The sequence below is a fragment of the Mauremys mutica genome, chromosome 25 (assembly GCF_020497125.1).
Source record: "Mauremys mutica isolate MM-2020 ecotype Southern chromosome 25, ASM2049712v1, whole genome shotgun sequence".
Classification (NCBI taxonomy): domain Eukaryota; kingdom Metazoa; phylum Chordata; order Testudines; family Geoemydidae; genus Mauremys; species Mauremys mutica.
This window is the reverse complement of record NC_059096.1, coordinates 1309058-1332697: the sequence shown is the minus strand read 5'-3', so window position 1 is coordinate 1332697 and position 23640 is coordinate 1309058. Positions and strand designations below refer to the sequence as shown.

General features: G+C 68.3%; 1 protein-coding gene across 1 annotated transcript; it reads right to left on the bottom strand.

The window, feature by feature from the left end:
* Window positions 1-5252: 5252 nt before the first annotated feature.
* Window positions 5253-23406, bottom strand: LOC123356176 (serine/threonine-protein kinase 17A-like). Its single transcript, XM_044999132.1, has 7 exons — window positions 23134-23406; window positions 13387-13599; window positions 9313-9457; window positions 8976-9102; window positions 8556-8604; window positions 6944-7123; window positions 5253-6675 (listed from the first exon to the last, which is right to left on the bottom strand). Exons 1-7 carry the CDS (start codon window positions 23226-23228, stop codon window positions 6390-6392), a joined length of 1095 nt encoding a protein of 364 aa, XP_044855067.1. The 5' UTR covers window positions 23229-23406; the 3' UTR covers window positions 5253-6389.
* Window positions 23407-23640: the final 234 nt, after the last annotated feature.

Here is a 23640-nt window from a genome sequence, read left to right as displayed (position 1 = left end):
GGCCCAACCTCTCAGCTGAGCCCAATGCCTCCCCGCTGGGGCTGGCGAGCTGATCGGGGCTCCCAGCGCGCAGGGCAGCTGGGAGGGGCTGTTTCCCCTGGCGCAGGCTGGCGGGGCCGTGTTGCGTTCCACGGAGGGGCAGGGCTGAGTTGTGCTGAGCCCTGGGTTTGTGTTGCTGTGGCCTGAGATCTTTCCAGTAAAAAAAGCTGCGGTTTGCGCCAGCCGCTGGCTGTTGTGAGCCCGGAGGGTCTGGCCCAGGGGGTGCAGCCGGGAGCTCAGTGGGGCTGGGGGAGGGGCTTCTCGCTCACTGTGCACCTCCCCAGGTACTTTCCTCCTGGTAACTCTTGCTGGCTCCCTCTCCAAGCAGCGTCGGCTCTTCACGCCTCTGGGCCACGTACCCAGGTGGTTTCGTGGCTCTGCCTGGCGCCGGCGCTGTGCCGGTCTCTCGCTCACCACTCTGGAGCGATAGGTCTGATGCCTGTGCCCCCCTCCACTGTCTGGCTCCTGAGGGGAGCTGGGCCTGTCCTGGGCCGTGCTCACCTTGCAGAAGGGCCTTGGGTTGCCTGCAGTCCGAGCCCAGGGCTGGCTGCCATCTCAGCGCTGAGGGTTACTCCCCTTCAGGCCTGGCCGGGGGAGCCTTGGGAGCCAAAACCCACCAGCCAGCTGCTTCTCTAACAGTGACCACCCTCCCCAGGGCCCCAGAAACTGGGCCTGGAGAGAGTCCTGCCTGTGCTGCTGCCATGGCTGCCTGAGCCAGCATCCGCCTCCTGTGCCCTGTTGGGGGTGCTGGAGCCGCAGCTGGTGCCAGGGCAGGGTCCTGACAGGGCTGAGCGCTGGCTAGAGCCAAGGAATGTCTGCCCCCAGCCAGCCTGTCCAGACAGCCCGAGGGAAGCCTCCGGCCAGGGCTCTGCCTAGAACGGGTCAGTCTGCCCTGAGCGCGCCCTGGGCTATTGCAGCCAGAGGTGCCGCATCGGTACCACAGGGCAGCCCTGACCTCCCCCCAGGTTTGCTGTTTCTTGCGTTTCCTTCTCTCTGGGCCTGTGGGCTCCAAGCCCAGCCCCATCGGCTCTTGTCCCACATGCAGCAGGTCCTGCCGTGGCCAGTGGCTGAGGAAACTGCTGTCCGGCCGGTCTCTCCGGGCCGTGCCCCCACCCCCCCGCTGTCGGGCCGGTCTCTCCGGGCCGTGCCCCCACCCCCCCGCTGTCGGGCCGGTCTCTCCGGGCCGTGCCCCCACCCCCCGCTGTCCAGTGGGGGCAGTTGGCTAAAGGGGGGCAGGCAGCTCTCCGGGGACTTGCTTCTCCCTAGGCTCATTAGCCCTGTCTGCATGTGCCATCTCGCCCTCCTGCTGCAGTAGCACCAGTGTGTGGGGCTGAGTGTGGCTGGTGCTTGCTGGCCCCATGGAACTGAGGTTTTCACTCATCTCCTTGGGTCTCAGGTCAGTGCTTGTCTCGCCGGGGGAGGATCCTGCTTAATTTTACTCTGTCCCTGCTGTTTCCTGCTCATGGAGCCCTGACCCCCTACCCCCAGTGCTGTCTGAGGGGCACCAGCCCTCTTGGCAGCTGATTGCTGGCTGCAGGCAGGAGCAGCACAGCTGGGAGCCCCCAGATTAACCCCTACCCTGGGGCATGCCCCCCATCTGTCTTTAATGGTCACCCTGCCTTCCTTGGGCCATGTTCCCTGCCCCGCAGGCCCCACGCAGCCAGAGGCTGAGCTCCCCCCAGGGCCATTGCTGACCGTACTGGGGGGCAGCTCCCCCAGCTGCGTTCGGTAGAACAGCCTCAGAGGGCAGGGCCTGAGCCCGTGGGTGTATCTAGGCCTGGCCTGTGGCAGCACCTTCCCCTTTCTGGGCTCGGCGAGACCCCAGCATCCACCCGGCCAGCCCTCAGGCCTGCACAGCTGGAGACACAGCGCCCCACTGCCCTGGGGTGTGCATGGTGGGAGCGGCTCGCGGGGGGCAGGGCGAGCCTGGCCCCTCCTTAGGGGGGGTTCTCTGGCTCCTGCCCCCCCATTCTGGGAATGCTGCCCATGGTATTAGCCTCACGGCAGCAAGGTGCAGCTCTGCTCCAGCCTGGGTACTGGGGCTGGGGGAGTGGCCCCGTAAGCCACTCCCTGGGGGCCAGGAGCTGTGGGTGAAAGCAGCCTCTTGTGCCGTCGCTCCAAACCTCCTCCGTCCTCAGGCCTCCCCTTCTCGCGTTCCTCCCCCTGCGGGCGCTGGCCAGAGCCTGGGCCTGTGAGGAATCCCCTGGCCTGGAGCCCAGCATTTGGAAATAGGAGCCCGGGGTTGGGAAGGGAGCAGGACAGTCTGTATCTCCTCTCTGGGCTCACCACCCCTGGCAGGACACGCTGCACCCGGGCCCCTCCCTGGAGCACAGTGCCACTCGCCCCCTGGCATCTCCCCACGCCTCCCAATGGGCAGCACCCTCCCTTCCCCACTGCCCCCACTAATGCGGGGGAGGGGGGTGCACTCCCCACCCTGCCCTCGGTACCACAGGGGACAGGAGCCCTTAACCGGGCTGCAGGGGGGGGGTTCCTGCATCTCAACTGCTGCCCTCCTATTTCAGGGGGTTTGGCAGCGTGGGGGAAGCCCCCACCCGATTCCCTACCTGCGCCCAGGGGCCCATTTCGAAGGGCTGCTAAAGGCAGAGATGACGGGAGGCCCCTGAGGCTGGCACATCAATCCCTTTCCTTGCCCTTGGCGGGCTGGGCACAGCTGGGGGGGGCACACTGCGAGGGGGAGGGACGAGACCTGGGCCAACCTTGTGCAGCGCCTCCGAGCCCAGGGGGGGATAACCAGGGACAGGGTCGGGACCCCACCTTGCAGCCTGGGCTCTGGGGAGCGAAAGAGCCTGAGCCGGGGGGAGGGGGAGGCAGGTGCGTGGCTCAGGACCAAGGAGGCTGTAACTGCGGGGGCAGGGTGGGGGCTTTGCCCGGCGTGCCCCATAGGTTACCTTGCCCCATGGCACCCGGCTGCCCGTGCACCTACAGCCCTGAGCGGGGCCCCAGCCTCCAGCCCTGACCTCTGTGCAGGGAGACAGCCGGGAGCCTGGCCTTTCCTCGGGGCCGAGGCGTGGCCACAGCCCTGGCATCCTCCCTGGAAGAGTGGCTGCCCAGAGAGCTCGGTGCCAGCTCCTGCCTGGGGCCCGTGGTTCCCCTGCCCTGGGGGCGGGACGGGCTGGGGGCCAGGGGAGGGAGGGTGGTGGGGCCGGGCACCGGCTCTGCTCTTGGGGTGATGCTGCCCCTGCAGGTTCCCATGAAAATGCCCAGGGCAGAGGAGGGGGGAGCTGCCTGCGCCCCATCCCAGCCTGGAGCTGCACTGCCCTCTGCTGCCCAGCACTGCTCCGGCCGGCAGTGCTAACCACCCGCCAGCACCCTGGGGTCCCTGGCTGCAGCCCTTCGCCTCGGCTGGGGCCAGGGGCCGCGGCTGCCTTGGCAGCAGGATGGAGCTAGGCCAGGCCCGAGTGCGAGGGGCTGTTGGCCCGGCACGTAGGGATCAGGCCTGTGCGCTGCTGAGCGCTCGCTAGGTGACAGGAGTGGGGCAGCCTCTGAACAGCAGGGCCTGGGGCGCAGAGCTGCCCCACACCCAGGGGTCCAGCTCCCCGTGGGAGAGGTGGGGGCAGGGGGAGCTGCCCTGAGGGGCTCACAGCCCAGCCAAGCACGGGGGGCAGATCACAGCGGGAGCACCAAGGCTGCAGGGCCGGGATGGGGTGAAAATGGCCCCAGGGGCAGCTGGGACCCAGGCCCAGCACAGACCGCGCTGGGCAAAGTCTGGGGGGGTGCGGCTGGGCATGGGGTGCGGAGAGGAGACAGGACAGTGAGGCACCGCTGGGAGCTCCCAGGGGCTGGCTCCCTGGAGCAGGGGCGTCCTTGCTCACTTGGATTTTTAAATCTCGGGGGGCTGGAGGGCCGCAGGCTGCCTGCCCCCTTCGAGCATCGTCCTTCCTGGCAGAGCGGGCAGGCAGCCAACCAGCTCGTGGCCACACGGCTGGGCCCCATGGGGCGGGGGCAGGGTTCCCACAGGCAGGCACTCCCCAGGGGCAGCTGCAGCGCTCGGGGGCCATTGGTGCCATGCGGAGCCCCCAAAAGCAGGTCCGAGCCGCTGTGCTCAGCGGCAGCCCCCCAGGAGGCGCTGCAGAGGCACTGGCCAGTCACCAAGGGCATGTGGCCATGAGAGCGCGGGGGGGGCACTGCCCCCATGCAGGCTGCCTGGATGGTTGGGGGCGGGGTGTTGTGGGCGCTGGGTGCCTGTACCTGGCATGGGGCGGGTGCATGGAGATGGGCTGCCCAGCAGGCACTAGGTGCTAGCAGGACTTGCCTACCTGGGCTGGGCAGGGCTCCTCCCTGCAGCTGATGTGGGAGCAGAGCCTGATGAAGCTGCTCTGTGCAAGCCCACCGAGCTGGGGGGAGGGGGCTCAGCCACCGAGCGTGCCCAGGAGCTGGAGGCAAGAGCCAGCCCCGGGGAGGATGGGGAGGTGGGCACCGGGGTTTGCTCCTTCTGCCCTAGGACCCGCTCCTGCAGCCACAAGCAGAGCGGCAGGGCTGGGCATGGGTCAGGCCACGTCCCACCAGTGCCAGCTGTGCAGGCTGAGATGGGGGCGCCCCGTGCGCTGCCCTGTCCGTGTCCTGAGGGACCCCCCAGCATTTCCTGGGTGCATCCTGGGGGAAGGGGGTGAACTGGTGTCTGCCTGGCAGAGCAGCAAACCCTGCTGAGCTCCCCTGCGCCCGGCAGCACCGGACTGGCCAGGTGTGATTGCGAGGCAGCCAGGGCGCTGGGCTGTCATGGCCCTGGCAGGGAGCCGGGCGCTCGGCCCGCCAGGCTAGGCGCTGCGGGGCTCAGCCCCCCCCACGCGGGCACTGGGGGCTAAGAGTCACCTGCCGCCTGCTCTGCCATCTCTCCGGGGAGCTCGTCACACTGGGGCCGCAGCACCTGCCCTACGCGCCGCGACTTCGCCTGGCCGGACCTGCAGCCCCGATGGCGCCGGGGAGCCCCTGTGACCTGCTCACTTCAAAGCCGGCAATTGGGAGGCCCCAGGCGGCAGGTCACTGGGGCCTGGGACACCTGCTCCTCCCAGCCCCCACGCTGCTCGCACGGAGCCCAGGCTCCTGTCTGGCGGGGAGAGGTGTCCCCTGGGCAGCCTCCCGTAGCCACTGCAGGCTGCAGCCCAGCCCCTGGGCCTGTCCGGGTGAGAGTGGGGCCCAGGTGGGGCACGAGGCCCCTGGGAACCCCCTGGGGAGGAGCCAACATTTTTATAGAAACTTTAATCCTTTATTTAAAAAAACCAGGCAAGGAGGTGGCACCCGGCGGCACGTTCCCTCCCGGGGCCAGCCCTGCAGGGCGGCCGCAAAGCCCAGGGCCGGACGCGGCTGCTGCCCCATGGGCTTCACTTGGGGGGAGCCCAATGGCGCCCTCTGCTGGGCCAGGCGCCCGCTGCAGGAGCGCCCGGTTTGGGGCTCCCCCTCGGGTCCCTGCCTGGCGGCCTGAGGCCAAGGTGCGAAGACGGGCAGAGCGGGGGCGGCTCCACTTTACCCTGCAATCGGCACCTGGACCATCAGAGAAATCTGGTGCCATCCGCCCCTCGCCCTCCCCAGGCCTCGCCCCACGGCCAGCACGTCGGCACAGGACAGCGCGTCAGTGCAGCCAGCCCTCCACCTCCCCCCGGCCCAAAGGGGCCAGTAACTAATTTGCTAATTCAGAACCCAGAGGCAAAGCGTGGGTCAGCTGCCCGGGTGGGGCCGGGCCAGGCAGTGGGGCCCTTCCATGCCCCACAACCGGACGGGGGGGGGCGCATCCCTGTGCTGCAGTGCCCGCTGGCGGGGCCAGCCCCCAAATGGAGCTTCCCGGGTTCAGAGCTGAGCAGCCTCTGCCCGGCAGCTGCTCTGGGGGCAGCTGCTGCAGATTTGGGGTTGCAGTTTGAATGGGGGGCTCTGGGGCGACCCCCAGGGCTTTTCCATGGTGTTGGTCTCCTGTAGAGGCCACAGGGGCTCAGTCTCTTCCTGCAGCCACCGCCTGGTCCAGCTGTGCGGGGCAGTGATACCCCAACAAGCTCCTGCTGGTAACGGGGGCTCCCGTCCCCCATCACTGACATGGGGGGGCTCCCCTCCCCCACAGTGACCCACCCTATCCCGTCTGACAGGCTCTGGCCTCCCCTCCAGCGCTATGTACACAGGAGCCGTGGCCACGGGGCAGAGCAGCCCGGGCGCCCGACTGGCTCCCCCAGGACCGAGGCAAAGCTGCTCCTGCTCCCAGGGAGCCCCCCGCTCCAGGGGCCCGTCCCTCTCGTGTCCAGGGGCCCCGACTCCGGGACAGGCTCGGAAATGCGCCCGGCGGGCCCGTGGCGAGTCCGGCGCGCTGCTCTCCAAGGCAGCAGGCACAGGGGATGCGGGCGGCCGGCTCAGCACACCAGCTCCTGGGCGATCTCCTGCAGGGCTGGGAACGGCTTCCGCGCCCCGGCCAGCTCCGTCTCCCGCACCTCCAGGCCCCCCAGCTGGCGGCAGGGGCAGGGCATCGTGTAGGAGGCCACCAGCACCAGCTCCTCGTCCTCCTCGGGGCCACTGCTGCCCTCGCTCGCCGGGGCCTGCTCCGGCTCAGCCCGCACTGGGGCCACCAGCTCCACCGCCGGGGCCAGGCCTGGGGCCAGCCAGGGGTGCTGCAGGCACTGCTCGGCCTTGGCTCGCTTCCTGCAGGCAGGAGGGAGGGGATTAGTGCTCTCAGCCCGGGAGTCCTCGGCCCTACCCCTGCGACTGCCCCCCTCCCGCATGGCCACCCGGGGGCCGCCTCCGAGAGTCCAGCCTTCCTACCGCACTGCGCTCGCAGCAGGCCACACCCCGGCAGCCAGCGGAGCTGGGACGAGCCCCCTCCCCAGGACTCTCCCAGGCGCGGGAGGCTCTGGCCCGGGTGCCACATGCCCGAGGGTGGCGTGACAAGGCCGGGGGCAGCGGCGGGTACCTGGGGTTCTTGACGAGCAGGGAGCGGATGAAGTCGATGGCCTGGTCCGAGATGCCCTGGAAGACGTCGGGCGGGAACTGCACGTTCACCTGCGAGATGTTCAGGAAGGTCTCCTGCTTGGTGTCACCCAGGAAGGGCGACTCGCCCGTCAGCATGACGTAGGTCAGCACCCCGACGCTCCTGGGGAGAGCCCCTGGGGTCAGAGCCAGCGGGGAGCCCAGCGGGCCAGGGCCTGGCTCCCACCGGCGCTAGCCACCTGGTCGGTGAGCGATGGGAGGAGGCGCAGCCCCTGCAGTCAAGGCCAAACCCATGAGACTCGGGGTCTGTGCTCACCTCCCGCCCCTCCCCAGGCTGAGCCCGAGGACCCCCCTTCGCCCCTGCTCCTCTCCCGGACGCTGGCAGATTCACAACCGCGGGCTGAGACTCCTTCCCAGAGCAGGGGAGGGCCTGGGGGGGCTGATGGTGGGGGCATGGAGGGGACATAGCCCTGTACCCCCCCTCCGCGGCTCCCAACTGCAGTACTGGTCGTGCCACGAGCGGGCACTGCACCCACCCTGTGGGCTCCCCTGCCTCTCCTGCAGCTGGGTGAGGGCCAAGGATGCTGGGGGCAGAGCAGAGAGGTTTCTGGGGGGAGTGTATCTGCAGGGCCAGGGGAGATTCACCGTCTCCCAGGGTGCCCCGTGCCAGGACAAGCAGGAACTCAGCTCCGCAGATGACGCGCTGCGAGCAAACGCTGCAGCTACCTGGTGACCTGTGGCGGGGGAACACCACCCCCTGCCTCTTCGCACCAGTCCCCCATGTGCCGTTTGTGACGAAGTGGGACTGTTCTTAATGTTTCCTCTGAATACTGTAGGGGTGCCTCAGTTTCCCCTGTGCATTTCTTAAGTCTCTAGGTGCTGGGATAAGGGGATGTGATTGTTGCAGAGCAAAGGGCCAGTGCACATAAATGGCCGACAATCTGTCTCCTGGCAACTAATGGCCAGGCCCTTCCCCCCTGCCAGGGGATGCTAAAGGTGTTGGAGAACAAAGGAATCAAGTGACCTCCTGGCCCGGGAAAGGAACAAAGCCCAGAGGAGGAGGGGCTGGAGGATGAGACAGTTTGGGGCTGGCTGGGGACGTGGAGTGAGGGCAGACGTGGGGGTCTGGCTCACTGCCCCTCAGAATGGACCCGGCCGAGGGGTCCGGTTCTCTGTACCTACAAGCTCTGTGTTAGCCCGTGTTCCTGTCAGCTAATAAACCTCTGTGTTACTGGCTGGCTGAGAGTCACGTCTGACTGGCAGGACCCTCTGGCTTCCCCAGGACCCCGCCCGGGTGGACTTGCTGTGGGAAGCGCACGGAGGGGCAGAGGATGCTGAATGCTCCAAGGAGAGACCCAGGAGGTGAAGCCGTGGGAGCTTCTTGCCCTGCAGACAGGCTGCTCCGAGGGAGAGGAGGCTCCCCAGAGTCCTGCCTGGCTTTGTGGGGAGCAGTTCCAGAGCAGCGCCCGGGGACTCCGTGACCCCGTTACCCTGCCCCCACCCCCCAGGAGAAAAGACAGACCCCACCCCCGCCCCGCACAGGCCAGAGCTGACACATGCCCCTAGGAGAGGGCAGAGGGACCCCAGAGACCTACCACATGTCGGTGGCCGTGCTGATGGGCTCGTAGCTCAGGACCTCAGGAGCTGCAAAGGGAAACGTAGGGGAGTTACGGGCCCTGCCGCTGGTGCCAGGCGGTGCCAGCGACTCTGCCCCGGACGAGAAGGGCGCCCAGGCCGGCGGTGAGAGCAGAGGGTGCTGGAGGGGGCAGCAGCTGCGCAGCGAGCTCAGCACAGGGCTGAACGGGCTCGGGGCCGGGGGGGCTGGCAGGACCCATGCCCAGTCCCCGGCTCTGCTGGAGCAAGGAGCTGGGACCCTTGGGCACACTGCTCAGAACCCAGGCGCTCGGGGTAGATTCACCCCCGTGGAGTCACGACCAATGTCTGCAGCTCAACAAGGATGTGCCCCCCCCCCCTGCCTGTCCCCAGTCTCTGCTGCCCGCCACGGTGCCACTTACCCACGTACTCCGGCGTGCCCAGAATCTCGCGCACCTCCCGCACGGCGTCCACCCGGCGCGACAGCCCAAAGTCCACGATGCGGATGTCACCCAGGGGGCTGCTGCTGGTGAGGAGGATGTTCTGGGGCTGCGGGCAGGGGCAGGGGGTGAGCCGGGAGGACCGGGAGGCTGGTGCTCCATCCCCCTGCAGCGATGGAGGGTGGGAGGGACCCCACCACCGTAGGGACAAGGGGGAGTTCGGGGAGCCCTGGGGGAACCAGCCCTTTCCGAGCTGTGTCCACCCGTCCCGCCCTCCCGACAGACTCTGCTCCCAGTAACAGCCCGGCCCCGCCGGTACCTTCAGGTCCAGGTGGACGACGTTGTTCTGGTGCAGGAAGGCGACGCCACGCAGGATCTGCCGCACCAGCCGGATCACGTCCTGCTCGGTGAAGGCCTCGTCCTGCTCCGCCACGCACTGCTGGAAGATCTCCCCGCCGGCCGCGCTGAAAGGGGGGGGACGGCAGGTGAGGGGGGATGGAGCCTTGCCGGCAAATGCCCCCCGCAGCCACCAGCACCTGCACACGCTAACCCCCCTCCCCAGCACATGCCAACAACCTCCCACCCCAGCACACACTAACCCTCAGCACACGCTAACCCCCCAGCACCAGCACATGCTAACCCCCCAGCACCAGCACACGCTAACCCCCAGCACACGCTAACCCCCCAGCACCAGCACACGCTAACCCCTCTTTCCCCAGCGCAGGCCTAGCTCCGCCACCTGATTCCCAGCCTCCCCCTCCACCCTGGTGCTAATCTCTAGACCCGGCCGCTCCCCTCCAGTGCCGGGAGTGGAACCCAGGCGTCCGGACTTCCTGCTCGTTTCATAAAGGGCCGGTGGGCAGGGACATGATTTAGTTGGGTTTGGTCCTGCTTTGAGCAGGGGGTTGGACTAGATCCCTCCTGAGGTCCCTTCCAGCCCTGAGATTCTGTGATTCTCTGACCCCTCGGGGAAGGGCTCCACCCCCATTCCCTGCGTCAGCACAGCCACCCTGGCCCCCCGCCGGGATCCCAGGAGACGGCTCTTGGCAGGTCGCTCTCCTGGCCCAGCCGCCAGTGCCAACACCTGGCCTGTTCCTTGCTGGTTATGTAACTGCAGCCCCAGCGCCCAGAGGGCAGGGCCGTGCCCGTCCCAGCGCCCGGCTCCAGGCCCAGCCCCGGCAGGGGGCGCACGGCACCGTCCCGTGGAGCTGCTCACGCCCATCCTGCTGACCCCTACGTGCCCCCAAGCAGCCAGGATGCTGCATGTTCCTGGGCGCCAGCCGGGCTGGTTCCATGCCAGGGGTGTCCCCGCAGCTCTGCCCAGGACACCCTCCAGCCTCTGCCAGCAATTAACCAGGAGCCGCAGGGACCGTTTCTGTGCCCCCAAGCCCATAGGGCTGTTCCCCAGCCTCCTGGCAAGGGGTCACAGTGCCAGGCATGCCCAGGCCAGGAGGGAGCCAGGGGATGGCCTGCAGGAACTGGGAGAGCCAGAAACCTCTCTGGGGAGCCTGCACCCATGGGACCAGCGAGGGCGGGAAGGGTCGGATACGGCTTCAGAGCAGGCCTGAATCCAGGTGCCCCAGCGGGACAGGTGGGTCTTTGCCCATCCCCGGCCCTGCCACCCCAGGAGCCTCTTCCCTCTGGAGACCACAATGTGCATCACTGGCGCTAACCCCAGCGCAGGCTGGCTGGCCCTTTAAAGGGAGCTGGGCTCGCTGCTGGCCCCAGCTGGCTGGGATCAGAGCGGTGATGGCCCTGGAGGGGCTGAGACCTCAGTTTGCGTAGAGGAACCACAGAGAGCAGCTGGGCTGGGCTGTCGGGGGCTCCGGGAAGGTGCGTGGGACACAGGGCTCTACTCTGGAGACAGCGAGGTAACTCTGAGGGGACTGGCCGAAGGGAGCCCAAGGGGGTGAATGCAGCCTTGGTTTTGTTTGGAGGTTTGTTACCCTGGAAGGGGACTGGATTGTGACTGAGGCAGCTGGAGGAGTGAACCTGAGAGACAGGGAGTTCCTGCAGTGCCACGCTCAGCCAGCGGGGGAGGCTAGCGGGCAGCCACGCCCTGTGGCACCTGCCTGAAGCCGGGAAGGGAGGGGGCAGATGGTGGCTTTCCTGGGCTGCAGGGGGCTGGCTTCCTAGTGCCCTGGTTTTGTGTGCGCGGTTGCACCTGAGCAGAGCAATGTGGTAGCAGCCTGCACAGGCAGGGAGCTGTGGGTTCTGCGACTGCAGGAACTGGGGCCAATTCCCAGTGTGGGCCAGGCCACGGAGGGGGGTCACTCCAGGCTGAGCTGCTCCCCAAATCTGGGGGGACTCGCTAGGTGACATCAGAGGCAGCAAAGCCCAGTGGTGAGGGCCCTGGCCTGGGTTCTACTCCTGACTTGCTGTGGGACCTTGGGCCTGTCCCTTCCCCTCTCTGGTCCTCTCCCACCCTTGTCTTGTCTATTCAGCTTGTCACCTGTGGGGCAGGGACTGCGCTAGGCGCTGCACGTGCGCACCGTGGGGCCCTGATCTGGGCTGGGGCTCGTCAGCCCTGCTGTAGGAGCGGAGGGAGCGTGCTGACGGGCAGGTTTGCATTGCTCACCTCACGCTGTGGTTACAGCGAGAGCAGATCACAGCCCCGCTCTGAGCGCAGAAAACACGCACACAAAACCACCAGCTGCTTCTGGGAACTCGACACCGAGCTAGCATCGTGTTCCAGAGACAGCCACCCACGCGCCTTTCCCCACGGCCACCCAGCGCGCTGGCGGTGGCCGGGGAGCAGAATCCCTCTGTCTTTCCAAGGGACCCAAGGCCCACCGGGCCAGCGAGGCGCTTTCCAAAAACACCCAGAGCAGCTGCAAGCTTCTGTTTCCGCCTGCGTGCCCAGCGAGGAGGGGTGTGTTTGCCAGGAACGCCCAGGTCTCATGGGGTCCCCCAGCTGCCTGGTCAGGTGCCTGCTGCCAGCACCACATCAGGGGCTGTGTAATTAGCTGGGTTTATACTGGCACAAGGGCCCGGGGTAGCATCCACCCCCAACGTGCTGGTTACCCAGATGCCCAGCCTGCCTCACGTGCCCATGGCACCATGTCAGCAACAGCCAGCGCCAGCCCAGCCCCTCCCACTTGTCCCAGGGCCAGCGAGGGGGGTTCAGGAGCAGCCATGATGGGTCCCAGTCCCAGCACCTCTGGGTCACCGGTTCCGACCCGGCCTGAGTGAGGAATTACCCCCAGGCCTTGGTCCGTGAAGGCCGAGCTCTCCCTCCTCCCTGGGGGTGCTCCCCACCCCACCAGCCTTTGGAGGGCAGAGAGTGGGACCGTCCAGAGGCCCTGCCAGTAGCGAGGGCTCCTTTCCCACTGCAGTGGGGCAGCCGGGCTCCTAGAACCAGCCTCCCCCACCAACAGCACAGGGTCCCCACCCCACGGTCAGCCCCACGGTCCCTTCAGCCCTGCGGTGTGTCCCTGTAGCGTCACTTCTCTCTCCTGCCGCTCCCGTCCCGACGTCACTGTCCCGGCACCACCTGAGTCTGTTTCCCGGTAAAGGAGCCTGGCCTGGTTTGAGCAGAGGCCCCAGACAGGAAGCCGCGCTCTCGGGGGACCCAGCTGGGGCCCTGTGGTGGAGCCGTGTGGGCAGGATGCGGCCCCGAGCTCAGCAGCTGTCCGGAAAGGGAGCTGAGAAACGGGGCTGAGGCTGTTTCTCAGACACGCTCTGGTTAAGTCACTTCCTGCTGCGCTCGCCCCAGCCACGCAGCCAGCCGAGGCAGCAGGTTTCAAGTGCAGGCGCCGGGCAGGGCAGGGCAGGGAGCCGGTGCCCTGACGCAGGCCCTGGCGCAGCCTGTAGGTACCCCCTGTCCGCGCTCTATGGACAGGCTGTTCTAGGGCTCCGGAAAGCACTTTCTAGGCCCCAGGAGGCTGCAGGGCCCTGATCAGAGACACCCCCCTGCAGCCCCAAGGAGAATCAGACTCTCAGGGCTGGAAGGGACCTCGGGCGGTGTCTAGTCCAACCCCCTGCTCAGAGCAGGACCAACCCCAACTAAATCATCCCAGCCAGGGCTTCGTCAAGCCTGACCTTAAAAAAACTCTATGGCAGGAGATTCCATCACCTCCCCAGGGAACCCATCCCAGGGCTTCACCACCCTCCTAGGGAAAGTGTTTCCTAATATCCAACCTAAACCTCCCCCACTGCACCGCGAGACCATGCCCTGCTCTGTAGAGGGTCCTGCCCCTGCCGACCCCACTGGCTGGACCAGGGAAAGGACCCAGCCTGCAGCCTTCACCCCGCAGAGCGAGGGGCTGGGTCCGAGCCCAGGCGAGGGGTGAGGCAGTGTAGGGACCCCGCTGGGCTCAGCATGGGGCCGAGGAGCGAGGGGGCCCCGTCTGCCCAGGCCCATGGCAGCGAGGAGCCCCGGCCCGGCACTCACCACTCCAGCACCAGCACGATCTCGGCGGGCGTCTCGTAGACCTCGTGCAGATCCACCACGTGGGGGCTGCGGGCGGCCAGCTCCAGCACGGCGATCTCGTTGATGATGTCGAGCCGGCAGTCCTCGCCCTTGCGCCGCTTCCGCAGGAACTTGGCTGCGAACTCCCGGCCCGTGGCCTTCTCCAGGCACTTCTTCACCACCGCGAACTTGCCTCTGCGGAGAGGAGCCATCAGGGAACTGAGCAGGGGCTGGCCCCGGCCCCTCCATCATCACGCCCCCTCCCCACGCAGCACGGCCCCCCTGCCCTCCCTCCCTCTGCAGCCAGCCCCACGGGCCCAGCCCCCCATGAACCCCTGAGCTGTGAGAGCCACAAGGTGCAGCTTCCACGACTCAGGGACCTGGCGCTGACAGGGAGGCCCGGCAGTGGGGAGCGTGGGGGGGCTGGGTGAGAGGGAGGGCGGAGATGGCTCTATTCAGGGCAACCAGCCGTGCTGCTGGGAAGGGGGTGCACGGGCCTCGGCTAACCCAGCCCCCATCACTGCGGAGACCCTACAGCTCCCCTGAGGCCCCCTGAGCAGGGGTAAGGCCAGGTACCCCCATTATCCACAGCACGTCCAGGAACAGACCCCGGGGCTCCTGCTCCCTGGCCTGTCCCAGTCCCCCTGCCAGGAGAGTGCCCTGCAGATCTGCACCCGGGGGAAAGAGTCACCAAGCAGGGGCGGAGGTAGCTCCCACCCTGCAGGCAGAAGGGGCAGGGAGGAGCCAGGATCCTGGGATCTCGCCGTGTAAACAGAGACGTTCCCTGCTGCCGTTTCCAGGAACCCCTCGTCTAATAGGAACCATGTGGCCTGGGCACCAGGCTCAGCTCCTGAGCAAGCGGCAGCTGGGGGCACCCCAGAACCCCAGCACACAGCGCCGCAACCACAGCCCCGAGGGGAGCGGGCACAGGCCCACTTGCGCTGCGCCCGCCAAGCCCCAGGAGAGCCTGGGGCAGCAGCCAGCAGGCGCTCGGAGACGGGCCAGCGCTTCCCCCACAGGCTGATTGTGCCACACATGTGGGTCCCGACCGACCCACACGGCCCCAGACGCATCCAGACAGCAGCCGCCCCTCCTGCGAGCCAGAACCCCCTGGAGCCCAGGATCGCAGCCACCTCCTCCTCACCCCGACCCCCCAGCTCTGGCTCCAACCACCCCATAAGCCCAAACAGAACCCGCCAGCTTCCAGGCAAAGCCCCAGCCCAGCCGCCCCTTGGCTGTGAGAGAGAGACGGGCCTTTACCATCTGGCACAGGCCACCCCCGTCCTGGCACAGAGCAGCCCCCTAGCGTGCAGCCCTTCACCCCTGCCAGCCTGCCCCACGCTGTGCCAGCCCCTCCCGTGCATCAGCCAGCACCAAGGCCACGGCCCAGCCTGAGCTTTCAGCACACCCTGACTCCCGCCCTGGTCTCGCATCATTGGCCCCGAAGAAAAGCTGGACGAAGCCACAGCAAATTGCTCCCAATTAGCAGGAGCTACCCAGGGAACTAGCCCCGGCGCGTCACAGGCCAGGCCACCGAGCCAGTCCCGACCTGTCGCACGCAGTCTCTGGGCCCTGTCCCAGCAGCCAGGCAGCCACCCCCTGCCCACGGGCTCCGGAGACAAGTGGCCTGGATGAGGCTAGCGAGAGACAACAGGCCCCTCGGCCGGCTGCTCCCCCAGTGCCCCTGTTTGCACCACTGGACAGAACTGGAGAGCTGGCTCCCCACGAGCCCGTCACAGCCCAGCCCCAAGCCGCTCGGCCGCTCTCAGGGCGACCTCTGGCGACAGCCGCTTGGCCCCAGAAAGTTTGGAAATGGCCCCGACTCAGAACTTCGTGCCCAAAACCCAGAGATTCCAACAGCTTCTGGGTGGCTGCTTGTAAACAGCCAGGAAGGGAATTTGTAAAGCAGAGAGACGATGATTCTGGCTGGAAGATTCCACACACACACCCCGACCTCTTAATCCTGCCCGCACCCCCCTGCCAGCCCAGCCCTGGGCTCCCCACCCCCAGCTCTGCCAGGGCCCCTCAGTCCTGCCCGCACCCCCCTGCCAGCCCAGCCCTGGGCTCCCCACCCCCAGCTCTGCCAGGGCCCCTCAGTCCTGCCCGCACCCCCCTGCCAGCCCAGCCCTGGGCTCCCCACCCCCGGCTCTGCCAGGGCCCCTCAGTCCTGACCCTCAGCCCCTGCCAGCCCAGCCCTGGACTCCCCACCCCCAGCTCTGCCAGGGCCCCTCAGTCCTGCCCGCACCCCCCTGCCAGCCCAGCCCTGGACTCCCCACCCCCGGCTCTGCCAGGGCCCCTCAGTCCTGCCTGCACCCCCCTGCCAGCCCAGCCCTGGGCTCCCCACCCCCGGCTCTGCCAGGGCCCCTCAGTCCTGCCCGCACCCCCCTGCCAGCCCAGCCCTGGGCTCCCCACCCCCGGCTCTGCCAGGGCCCCTCAGTCCTGCCCGCACCCCCCTGCCAGCCCAGCCCTGGGCTCCCCACCCCCAGCTCTGCCAGGGCCCTTCAGTCCTGACCCTCAGCCTCTGCCAGCCCAGCCCTGGACTCCCCACCCCCAGCTCTGCCAGGGCCCCTCAGTCCTGACCCCCCAGCCCCCTGCCAGCCCAGCCCTGGACTCCCCACCCCCGGCTCTGCCAGGGCCCCTCAGTCCTGACCCCCCCCCCCCCCTGCCAGCCCAGCCCTGGACTCCCCTCCCGGAGCTCTGCCTTGGCCCCTCAGGCCTGCCCCCCCAGCACCCTGCCAGCCCAGCCCTGGACTCCCACCCCCAGCTCTGCCAGGGCCCCTCAGTCCTGCCCGCACCCCCCTGCCAGCCCAGCCCTGGGCTCCCCACCCCGGGCTCTGCCAGGGCCCCTCAGTCCTGCCTGCACCCCCCTGCCAGCCCAGCCCTGGACTCCCCACCCCCGGCTCTGCCAGGGCCCCTCAGTCCTGACCCCCCACCCCCCCTGCCAGCCCAGCCCTGGACTCCCCACCCCCGGCTCTGCCAGGGCCCCTCAGTCCTGACCCCCACCCCCCCTGCCAGCCCAGCCCTGGACTCCCCTCCCCCGGCTCTGCCAGGGCCCCTCAGTCCTGCCCGCACCCCCCTGCCAGCCCAGCCCTGGACTCCCCACCCCCGGCTCTGCCAGGGCCCCTCAGTCCTGCCCGCACCCCCCTGCCAGCCCAGCCCTGGACTCCCCACCCCCAGCTCTGCCAGGGCCCCTCAGTCCTGCCTGCACCCCCCTGCCAGCCCAGCCCTGGACTCCCCACCCCCGGCTCTGCCAGGGCCCCTCAGTCCTGACCCTCAGCGTGTGCCAGCCCAGCCCTGGACTCCCCACCCCCGGCTCTGCCAGGGCCCCTCAGTCCTGCCCGCACCCCCCTGCCAGCCCAGCCCTGGACTCCCCACCCCCAGCTCTGCCAGGGCCCCTCATTACTGCCCCCCCCCCCCCCCGGCCAGCCCAGCCCTGGACTCCCCACCCCCGGCTCTGCCAGGGCCCCTCAGTCCTGACCCCCCACCCCCCCTGCCAGCCCAGCCCTGGGCTCCCCACCCCCGGCTCTGCCAGGGCCCCTCAGTCCTGCCCGCACCCCCCTGCCAGCCCAGCCCTGGACTCCCACCCCCAGCTCTGCCAGGGCCCCTCAGTCCTGCCCGCAGCCCCCTGCCAGCCCAGCCCTGGACTCCCCACCCCCTGCTCTGCCAGGGCCCCTCACTCCTGCCCGCACCCCCCTGCCAGCCCAGCCCTGGACTCCCCACCCCCAGCTCTGCCAGGGCCCCTCAATCCTGACCCCCCACCCCCCCTGCCAGCCCAGCCCTGGACTCCCCACCCCCGGCTCTGCCAGGGCCCCTCAGTCCTGCCTGCACTCCCCTGCCAGCCCAGCCCTGGACTCCCCACCCCCAGCTCTGCCAGGGCCCCTCAGTCCTGACCCCCCACCCCCCTGCCAGCCCAGCCCTGGGCTCCCCACCCCCAGCTCTGCCAGGGCCCCTCAGTCCTGCCCGCACCCCCCTGCCAGCCCAGCCCTGATGTGCTTTTGTCACACACCCCAGGTCAGTCTCACCTGGGAGTCACCCTTAGAAGCTGGCCCAGGGTTGCTGGCTCTCCGCTGGGAGCCCACAACCTGCCCTGTGTCCCAGGGCTCTCAGGGGAACACAGGGGTATGGGCAAGGCCAATGCACTGTTCAGCTGGCCCCAGCCACTCTGGCACCTGGCACCTGGCATGAGCATGGCAGGACTCCCCTCTCTGAGCCCGGGGCTCCCTGCAGGGCCCTGCAGACATGGGCAGCAGCTGCTCTGCACCCTCCTGGGCCAAGCTCCCAGCTCTGTGCTCAGCCGGACTCCCAGGCGGGTCCTCGAACTATGGCTCAGCTCAGACAGTGCCAGGGGATGGGCAGCATGGAGCCCAGCAGGGCCCAGCTGCTCTGAACCCAGCACTCTGGGGCGAGGGCAGGTCTTTCCCCATCAGAAGGGACTTGGCTCCTCTTTATGCACATCCCAGCCCAGCCTGATGTACTGTCCCTGCTCGAGAGGGACCCGGAACAGCAATGGCTTGGGGGTGGGGGGGCTGCAGGTCAGGATTGAGGGGCACAAGCAGAGCTTGTGTCTAGGGAGCTTGGGGGTAGCGGGGGCTGCGGGTCGGGGTGCAGGGGCTCAGCAGAGCGTGTGTCTGGGTTGCCCAGGGGGGTAGCGGGGGCTGCGGGTCGGGGTGCAGGGGCAGAGCAGAGCGTGTGTCTGGGTTGCCCGGGGGGTAGCAGGGGCTGCGGGCGTGTGTCTGGGTTGCCCGGGGGGGTAGCGGGGGTGCGGGTCGGGGTACAGGGCAGAGCAGAGTGTGTGTCTGGGTTGCCCGGGGGGGTAGCGGGGGCTGCGGGTCGGGGTACAGGGGCAGAGCAGAGCGTGTGTCTGGGTTGCCCAGGGGGGTAGCGGGGGCTGCGGGTCGGGGTGCAGGGGCACAGCAGAGCGTGTGTCTGGGTTGCCCGGGGGGGTAGCGGGGGCTGCGGGTCGGGGTGCAGGGGCACAGCAGAGCGTGTGTCTGGGTTGCCCGGGGGGGTAGCGGGGGCTGCGGGTCGGGGTACAGGGGCAGAGCAGAGCGTGTGTCTGGGTTGCCCGGGGGGGTAGCGGGGGCTGCGGGTCGGGGTCCAGGGGCACCGCAGAGCGTGTGTCTGGGTTGCCCGGGGGGGTAGCGGGGGCTGCGGGTCGGGGTGCAGGGGCACAGCAGAGCGTGTGTCTGGGTTGCCCGGGTGGAAGCGGGGCTGCGGGTCTGGGGACTGGGGCAGAGCAGAGCGTGTGTCTGGGTTGCCCGGGGGGGTAGCGGGGGCTGCGGGTCGGGGTGCAGGGGCAGAGCAGAGCGTGTGTCTGGGTTGCCCGGGGGGTAGCGGGGGCTGCGGGTCGGGGTGCAGGGGCAGAGCAGAGTGTGTGTCTGGGTTGCCCGGGGGGTAGCAGGGGCTGCGGGTCGGGGTACAGGGGCAGAGCAGAGTGTGTGTCTGGGTTGCCCGGGGGGGTAGCGGGCGCTGCGGGTCGGGGTACAGGGGCAGAGCAGAGCGTGTGTCTGGGTTGCCCGGGGGGTAGCGGGGGCTGCGGGTCAGGGTACAGGGGCAGAGCAGAGCGTGTGTCTGGGTTGCCCGGGGGGTAGCGGGGGCTGCGGGTCAGGGTACAGGGGCACCGCAGAGCGTGTGTCTGGGTTGCCCGGGAGGTAGCGGGGCTGCGGGTCGGGGTACAGGGGCAGAGCAGAGCGTGTGTCTGGGTTGCCCGGGGGGGTAGCAGGCGCTGTGGGTCGGGGTGCAGGGGCACAGCAGAGCGTATGTCTGGGTTGCCCGGGGGGGTAGCAGGGGCTGCGGGTCGGGGTACAGGGGCAGAGAAGAGCGTGTGTCTGGGTTGCCCAGGGGGGTAGCGGGGGCTGCGGGTCGGGGTGCAGGGGCTCAGCAGAGCGTGTGTCTGGGTTGCCCAGGGGGGTAGCGGGGGCTGCGGGTCGGGGTGCAGGGGCAGAGCAGAGCGTGTGTCTGGGTTGCCCGGGGGGGTAGAGGGGGCTGCGGGTCGGGGTCGCGGGGCACCGCAGAGCGTGTGTCTGGGTTGCCCGGGGGGGTAGCGGGGCTGCGGGTCGGGGTACAGGGGCAGAGCAGAGCGTGTGTCTGGGTTGCCCGGGGGGGTAGCGGGGGCTGCGGGTCGGGGTGCAGGGGCACCGCAGAGCGTGTGTCTGGGTTGCCTGGGGGGGTAGCGGGGGCTGCGGGTCGGGGTACAGGGGCAGAGCAGAGCGTGTGTCTGGGTTGCCCGGGGGGGTAGCGGGGGCTGCGGGTCGGGGTACAGGGGCAGAGCAGAGCGTGTGTCTGGGTTGCCCGGGGGGGTAGCGGGGGCTGCGGGTCGGGGTACAGGGGCACCGCAGAGCGTGTGTCTGGGTTGCCCGGGGGGGTAGCGGGGGCTGCGGGTCGGGGTACAGGGGCAGAGCAGAGCGTGTGTCTGGGTTGCCCGGGGGGGTAGCGGGGGCTGCGGGTCGGGGTACAGGGGCAGAGCAGAGCGTGTGTCTGGGTTGCCCGGGGGGGTAGCAGGGGCTGCGGGTCGGGGTACAGGGGCACCGCAGAGCGTGTGTCTGGGTTGCCCAGGGGGGTAGCAGGCGCTGCGGGTCGGGGTACAGGGGCAGAGCAGAGCGTGTCTCTGGGTTGCCCGGGGGGGTAGCAGGGGCTGCGGGTCGGGGTGCAGGGGCAGAGCAGAGCGTGTGTCTGGGTTGCCCAGGGGGGTAGCAGGGGCTGCGGGTCGGGGTACAGGGGCAGAGCAGAGCGTGTGTCTGGGTTGCCCGGGGGGGTAGCGGGGGCTGCGGGTCGGGGTACAGGGGCACCGCAGAGCGTGTGTCTGGGTTGCCCGGGGGGGTAGCAGGGGCTGCGGGTCGGGGTGGTACAGGGGCAGAGCAGAGCGTGTGTCTGGGTTGCCCGGGGGGGTAGCGGGGGCTGCGGGTCAGGGTACAGGGGCAGAGCAGAGCTGTTGCAGGAAGCTTGCCCAGGACCGGGCCTGGCTACAGCCCTGGGCAGTTTGTCTCTCACTCACAAGCTCTGAACTTCATGCTTAAATTCTTCTGGAGAAAAGCACACGGAGGGCAAGAGCTCCCGCAGGCGTCGCTCCCTGAGGGGCGGGGAGCTGAGCTGGCTGCACAGCCCCCACTAGGGTTCTGGCTGCTCATCCCGGTGGTGGAAGGACTGTGCACTGGGCTGGACACTGGAGACCTGGGGTCAGTTCCCTTCTCTGCCACAGACTCCCCGTGTGGCCTTGGCTGAGTCCCTTCATCTCTCTGGGCCTCAGTCCCCAGCTGTAGCATGGGGGTGATTGTTCCCTTCTTCACGGGGAGGTTGGGGGGACACAATCCACCAGGGACTGCGAGGCTCAGATGCTGGGGTGGGGTAGCTGGGCATATCATGTGGCTCTGCCAGAAACAAGGGGGCCGCATCTGGGCTGCACCGGCCACAGGCACCGTTGGAAAGGAGCCCCGGGGTGACGTTCTCAGGGTCGGAAGGTGGGAGCCAGGTACTATCCCCCTGGTGAGGGCGGGCAGCAGCCAGTGTGGACCAGGATAAGAGGCGGCTGGCACAATGGCTCAGACGGCGAAATGCCAAGTCCTGGCCCAGGCTCCAGGCAGCGAGGGCACCAGGCTCCGGCTCAGAAATAGCTTCCGCCACAAGAACCCAGCTGCAGCCGTCTGTCCCGGGCAGACTGTGCTGCTAAAGATAGCCAGGGTGGGTACCGGCTCCGGCCTCAGCCCTGGGGAATCCAGGGCTGCTTTCAGAGCACCAGCAGCCTGCTAAATACGGAGCTACCCCATGGCGGTGGCTGCCCGTGCTATGCACAGGGCACGTCACCTGCTCAGCACCCTGTGACCCTGATCTGTGCAGAGCTGCCAGGGCCCAGGTCAGGGAGATTTGTCTCGTCTTGGCTAGCAGGAAATCAGCAGGTAGCAAGCGACTTGCTCTGAGCAAGAAACCGCACCGTGCTCGGCTTCCGACTGTCTGCAGAGCCCTAAAATGCTGGGGGGCCTCCCTGCACCCAGTTCCCCCCACCTGGCACTGGGCAGCTACGACCAAACTGCACTTCAGTGGTGTGAAAGCCAGCGTTTGGCAAAGCCAGGCGCCAGGGGAAGGTCTCAGGGGGATGGGGGTGCAGGGTTCTCTGCCCGGGGGAGGGGGCAGGGCTCTCTGTCCGGAGGGGGCGGGGTTACAGGCTCTCTGCCCCGGTGTGGGGCTGCGGTGCGTGCAACAAGAGAGATTCTCCCTTCACCAGAAGCTGCTGGATTCCCCCCCCCGCCCAGGCTCCCCAGCGCGATCTGGGCACTTTGGGCTGGTGCCAGCAGCACCAGTGAAGGGAGGAGAGGGGCCAGGAAAGGCCCTTCCCATGCCCCCCAGGGGGTTATTTGATGCCCCGGAGTGGAGGGAGATCTCAGTGGCATCCCCCCACGCCCCAGTCCGTGCTGTGGCCGGCTCCCTGCTGCAAGCCTGGCCCCGGGGTCAGCCGAGGACACTGGCGGTGCCAGCAAGGCGGCCTCCCCACCCCAGCCCCAGGCGGCAGAGTGACAGACAACCCCCAAGGGCACTTCACCACCACCCCCATCCCCGGCTCTCAGCCAAGTGCTGCTGCCACAGCCCGCCCGGCCCCAGGCTCGGCCCCTGCCTCAGTGGCCCTGGGCTGTGACACCCATGAGGGCAGGTTTGTTCACCCCTCCCTGGCCTTGCTCCGGGCACCAGCAGTGCAGCCCCGAGCAAGGCTACATGCATCGCCCCCCGGGCGCCTGGAGCCCGCTGCCACCTTCCACCGCCACCACGGGTGCTCGCAGCCAGGGCGAGAGGCCCCAAAACAGCACTTGGGCTACGCTTCCCCAGGCGGAGACACACAGCGACGCCCGAGCCATTCACACACAGTAACACACACACAGAGCGACATCTGAGCCACTCACACACGTTAACACACACACAGCGACACCTGAGCCATTCACACACAGTAACACACACACACAGCGACATCTGAGCCACTCACACACGTTAACACACACACAGAGACACCTGAGCCATTCACACACAGTAACACACACACACAGCGACATCTGAGCCACTCACACACAGTAACACACACTGTGACACCTGTGCCATTCGCACACAGCGACACCGGAGCCACTCACACACAGTAACATACACACAGCGACACCTGAGCCATTCACACACTAACACACACACAGAGCGACATCTGAGCCACTCACACACAGTAACACACACTGTGACACCTGTGCCATTCACACGCAGCGACACCCAAGCCACTCACACAAACACACACACACAGACACCCGAGCCACTCACACAGACAGTAACACATACATAGCGACACCCAAGCCATCCCATAGTAACACACACACAGTGACACCCGTGCCACTGACACACAGTAACACACACAGTAACATACAGAGTGATACCCATGCCACTGACACACAGTAACACACACACAGTGACACCCGTGCCACTGACACACCGTAACACACACACAGCGACACCCGAGCCATTCACACAGTAACACACACACAGTGACACCCGTGCCACTGATACACAGTAACACACACACAGTGACACACACACAGCGACACCCCCCCCACACACTTATTCACACGCTGCTCAACAAAGTCCCGCCCGAGCTGAGCGGTCAGGCACCGCCACAGGTACAAGGTGACACCAGCCCGCACCTGCAGCCCCCGCCCCGCTGTGGCTGCTGCGGCCGGCGAGGGGGTCCCGGCCGGGGGCCCGGCTCACCTGCCCAGCTCCCTGCCCAGCAGGGCGTAGCTGTCGGCGAACCGGTCGGTGCGGATGCGGGTCTGGGTGTGCGCGGCCATGCCCTGGCGGCTCATGCTGCCCGCAGCGGGCTGGTGCGGAGCGCCCGGGGCCCGGTGCTCGGCGCTGGCCCAGTCCCAGGCGAGGCGGCCCGGCGGGGGGCAGCGGCTCTGGACGGGTCGGTGCGGACTCCGGGGGCAGCTCTGTGCGCCGGGCCAGCGCCTTGCAGCGAAGTCTGGCTCGGCAGGGCCGGGGGGGCCGCTCAGCCCGGTGTCACGGGCGGTGTCTCCTCCTCTCGGGGGCGGCTCCAGGCCCGGTCCCTCCCCCTGCCTCGGCGGCGGCGGCGGCTGGGGATGGGTTGTCCGTGCTGCAGACCATGCCTGGGACCCCCTGGGGGGGGAGGGGGCGGGGGACACACCTGGGCACCCAGGTGAGGCCTCCTTGGGGAGAGGCAGCTCTGCACCCCCTTCTTGGGCACAGGCCAGCCGC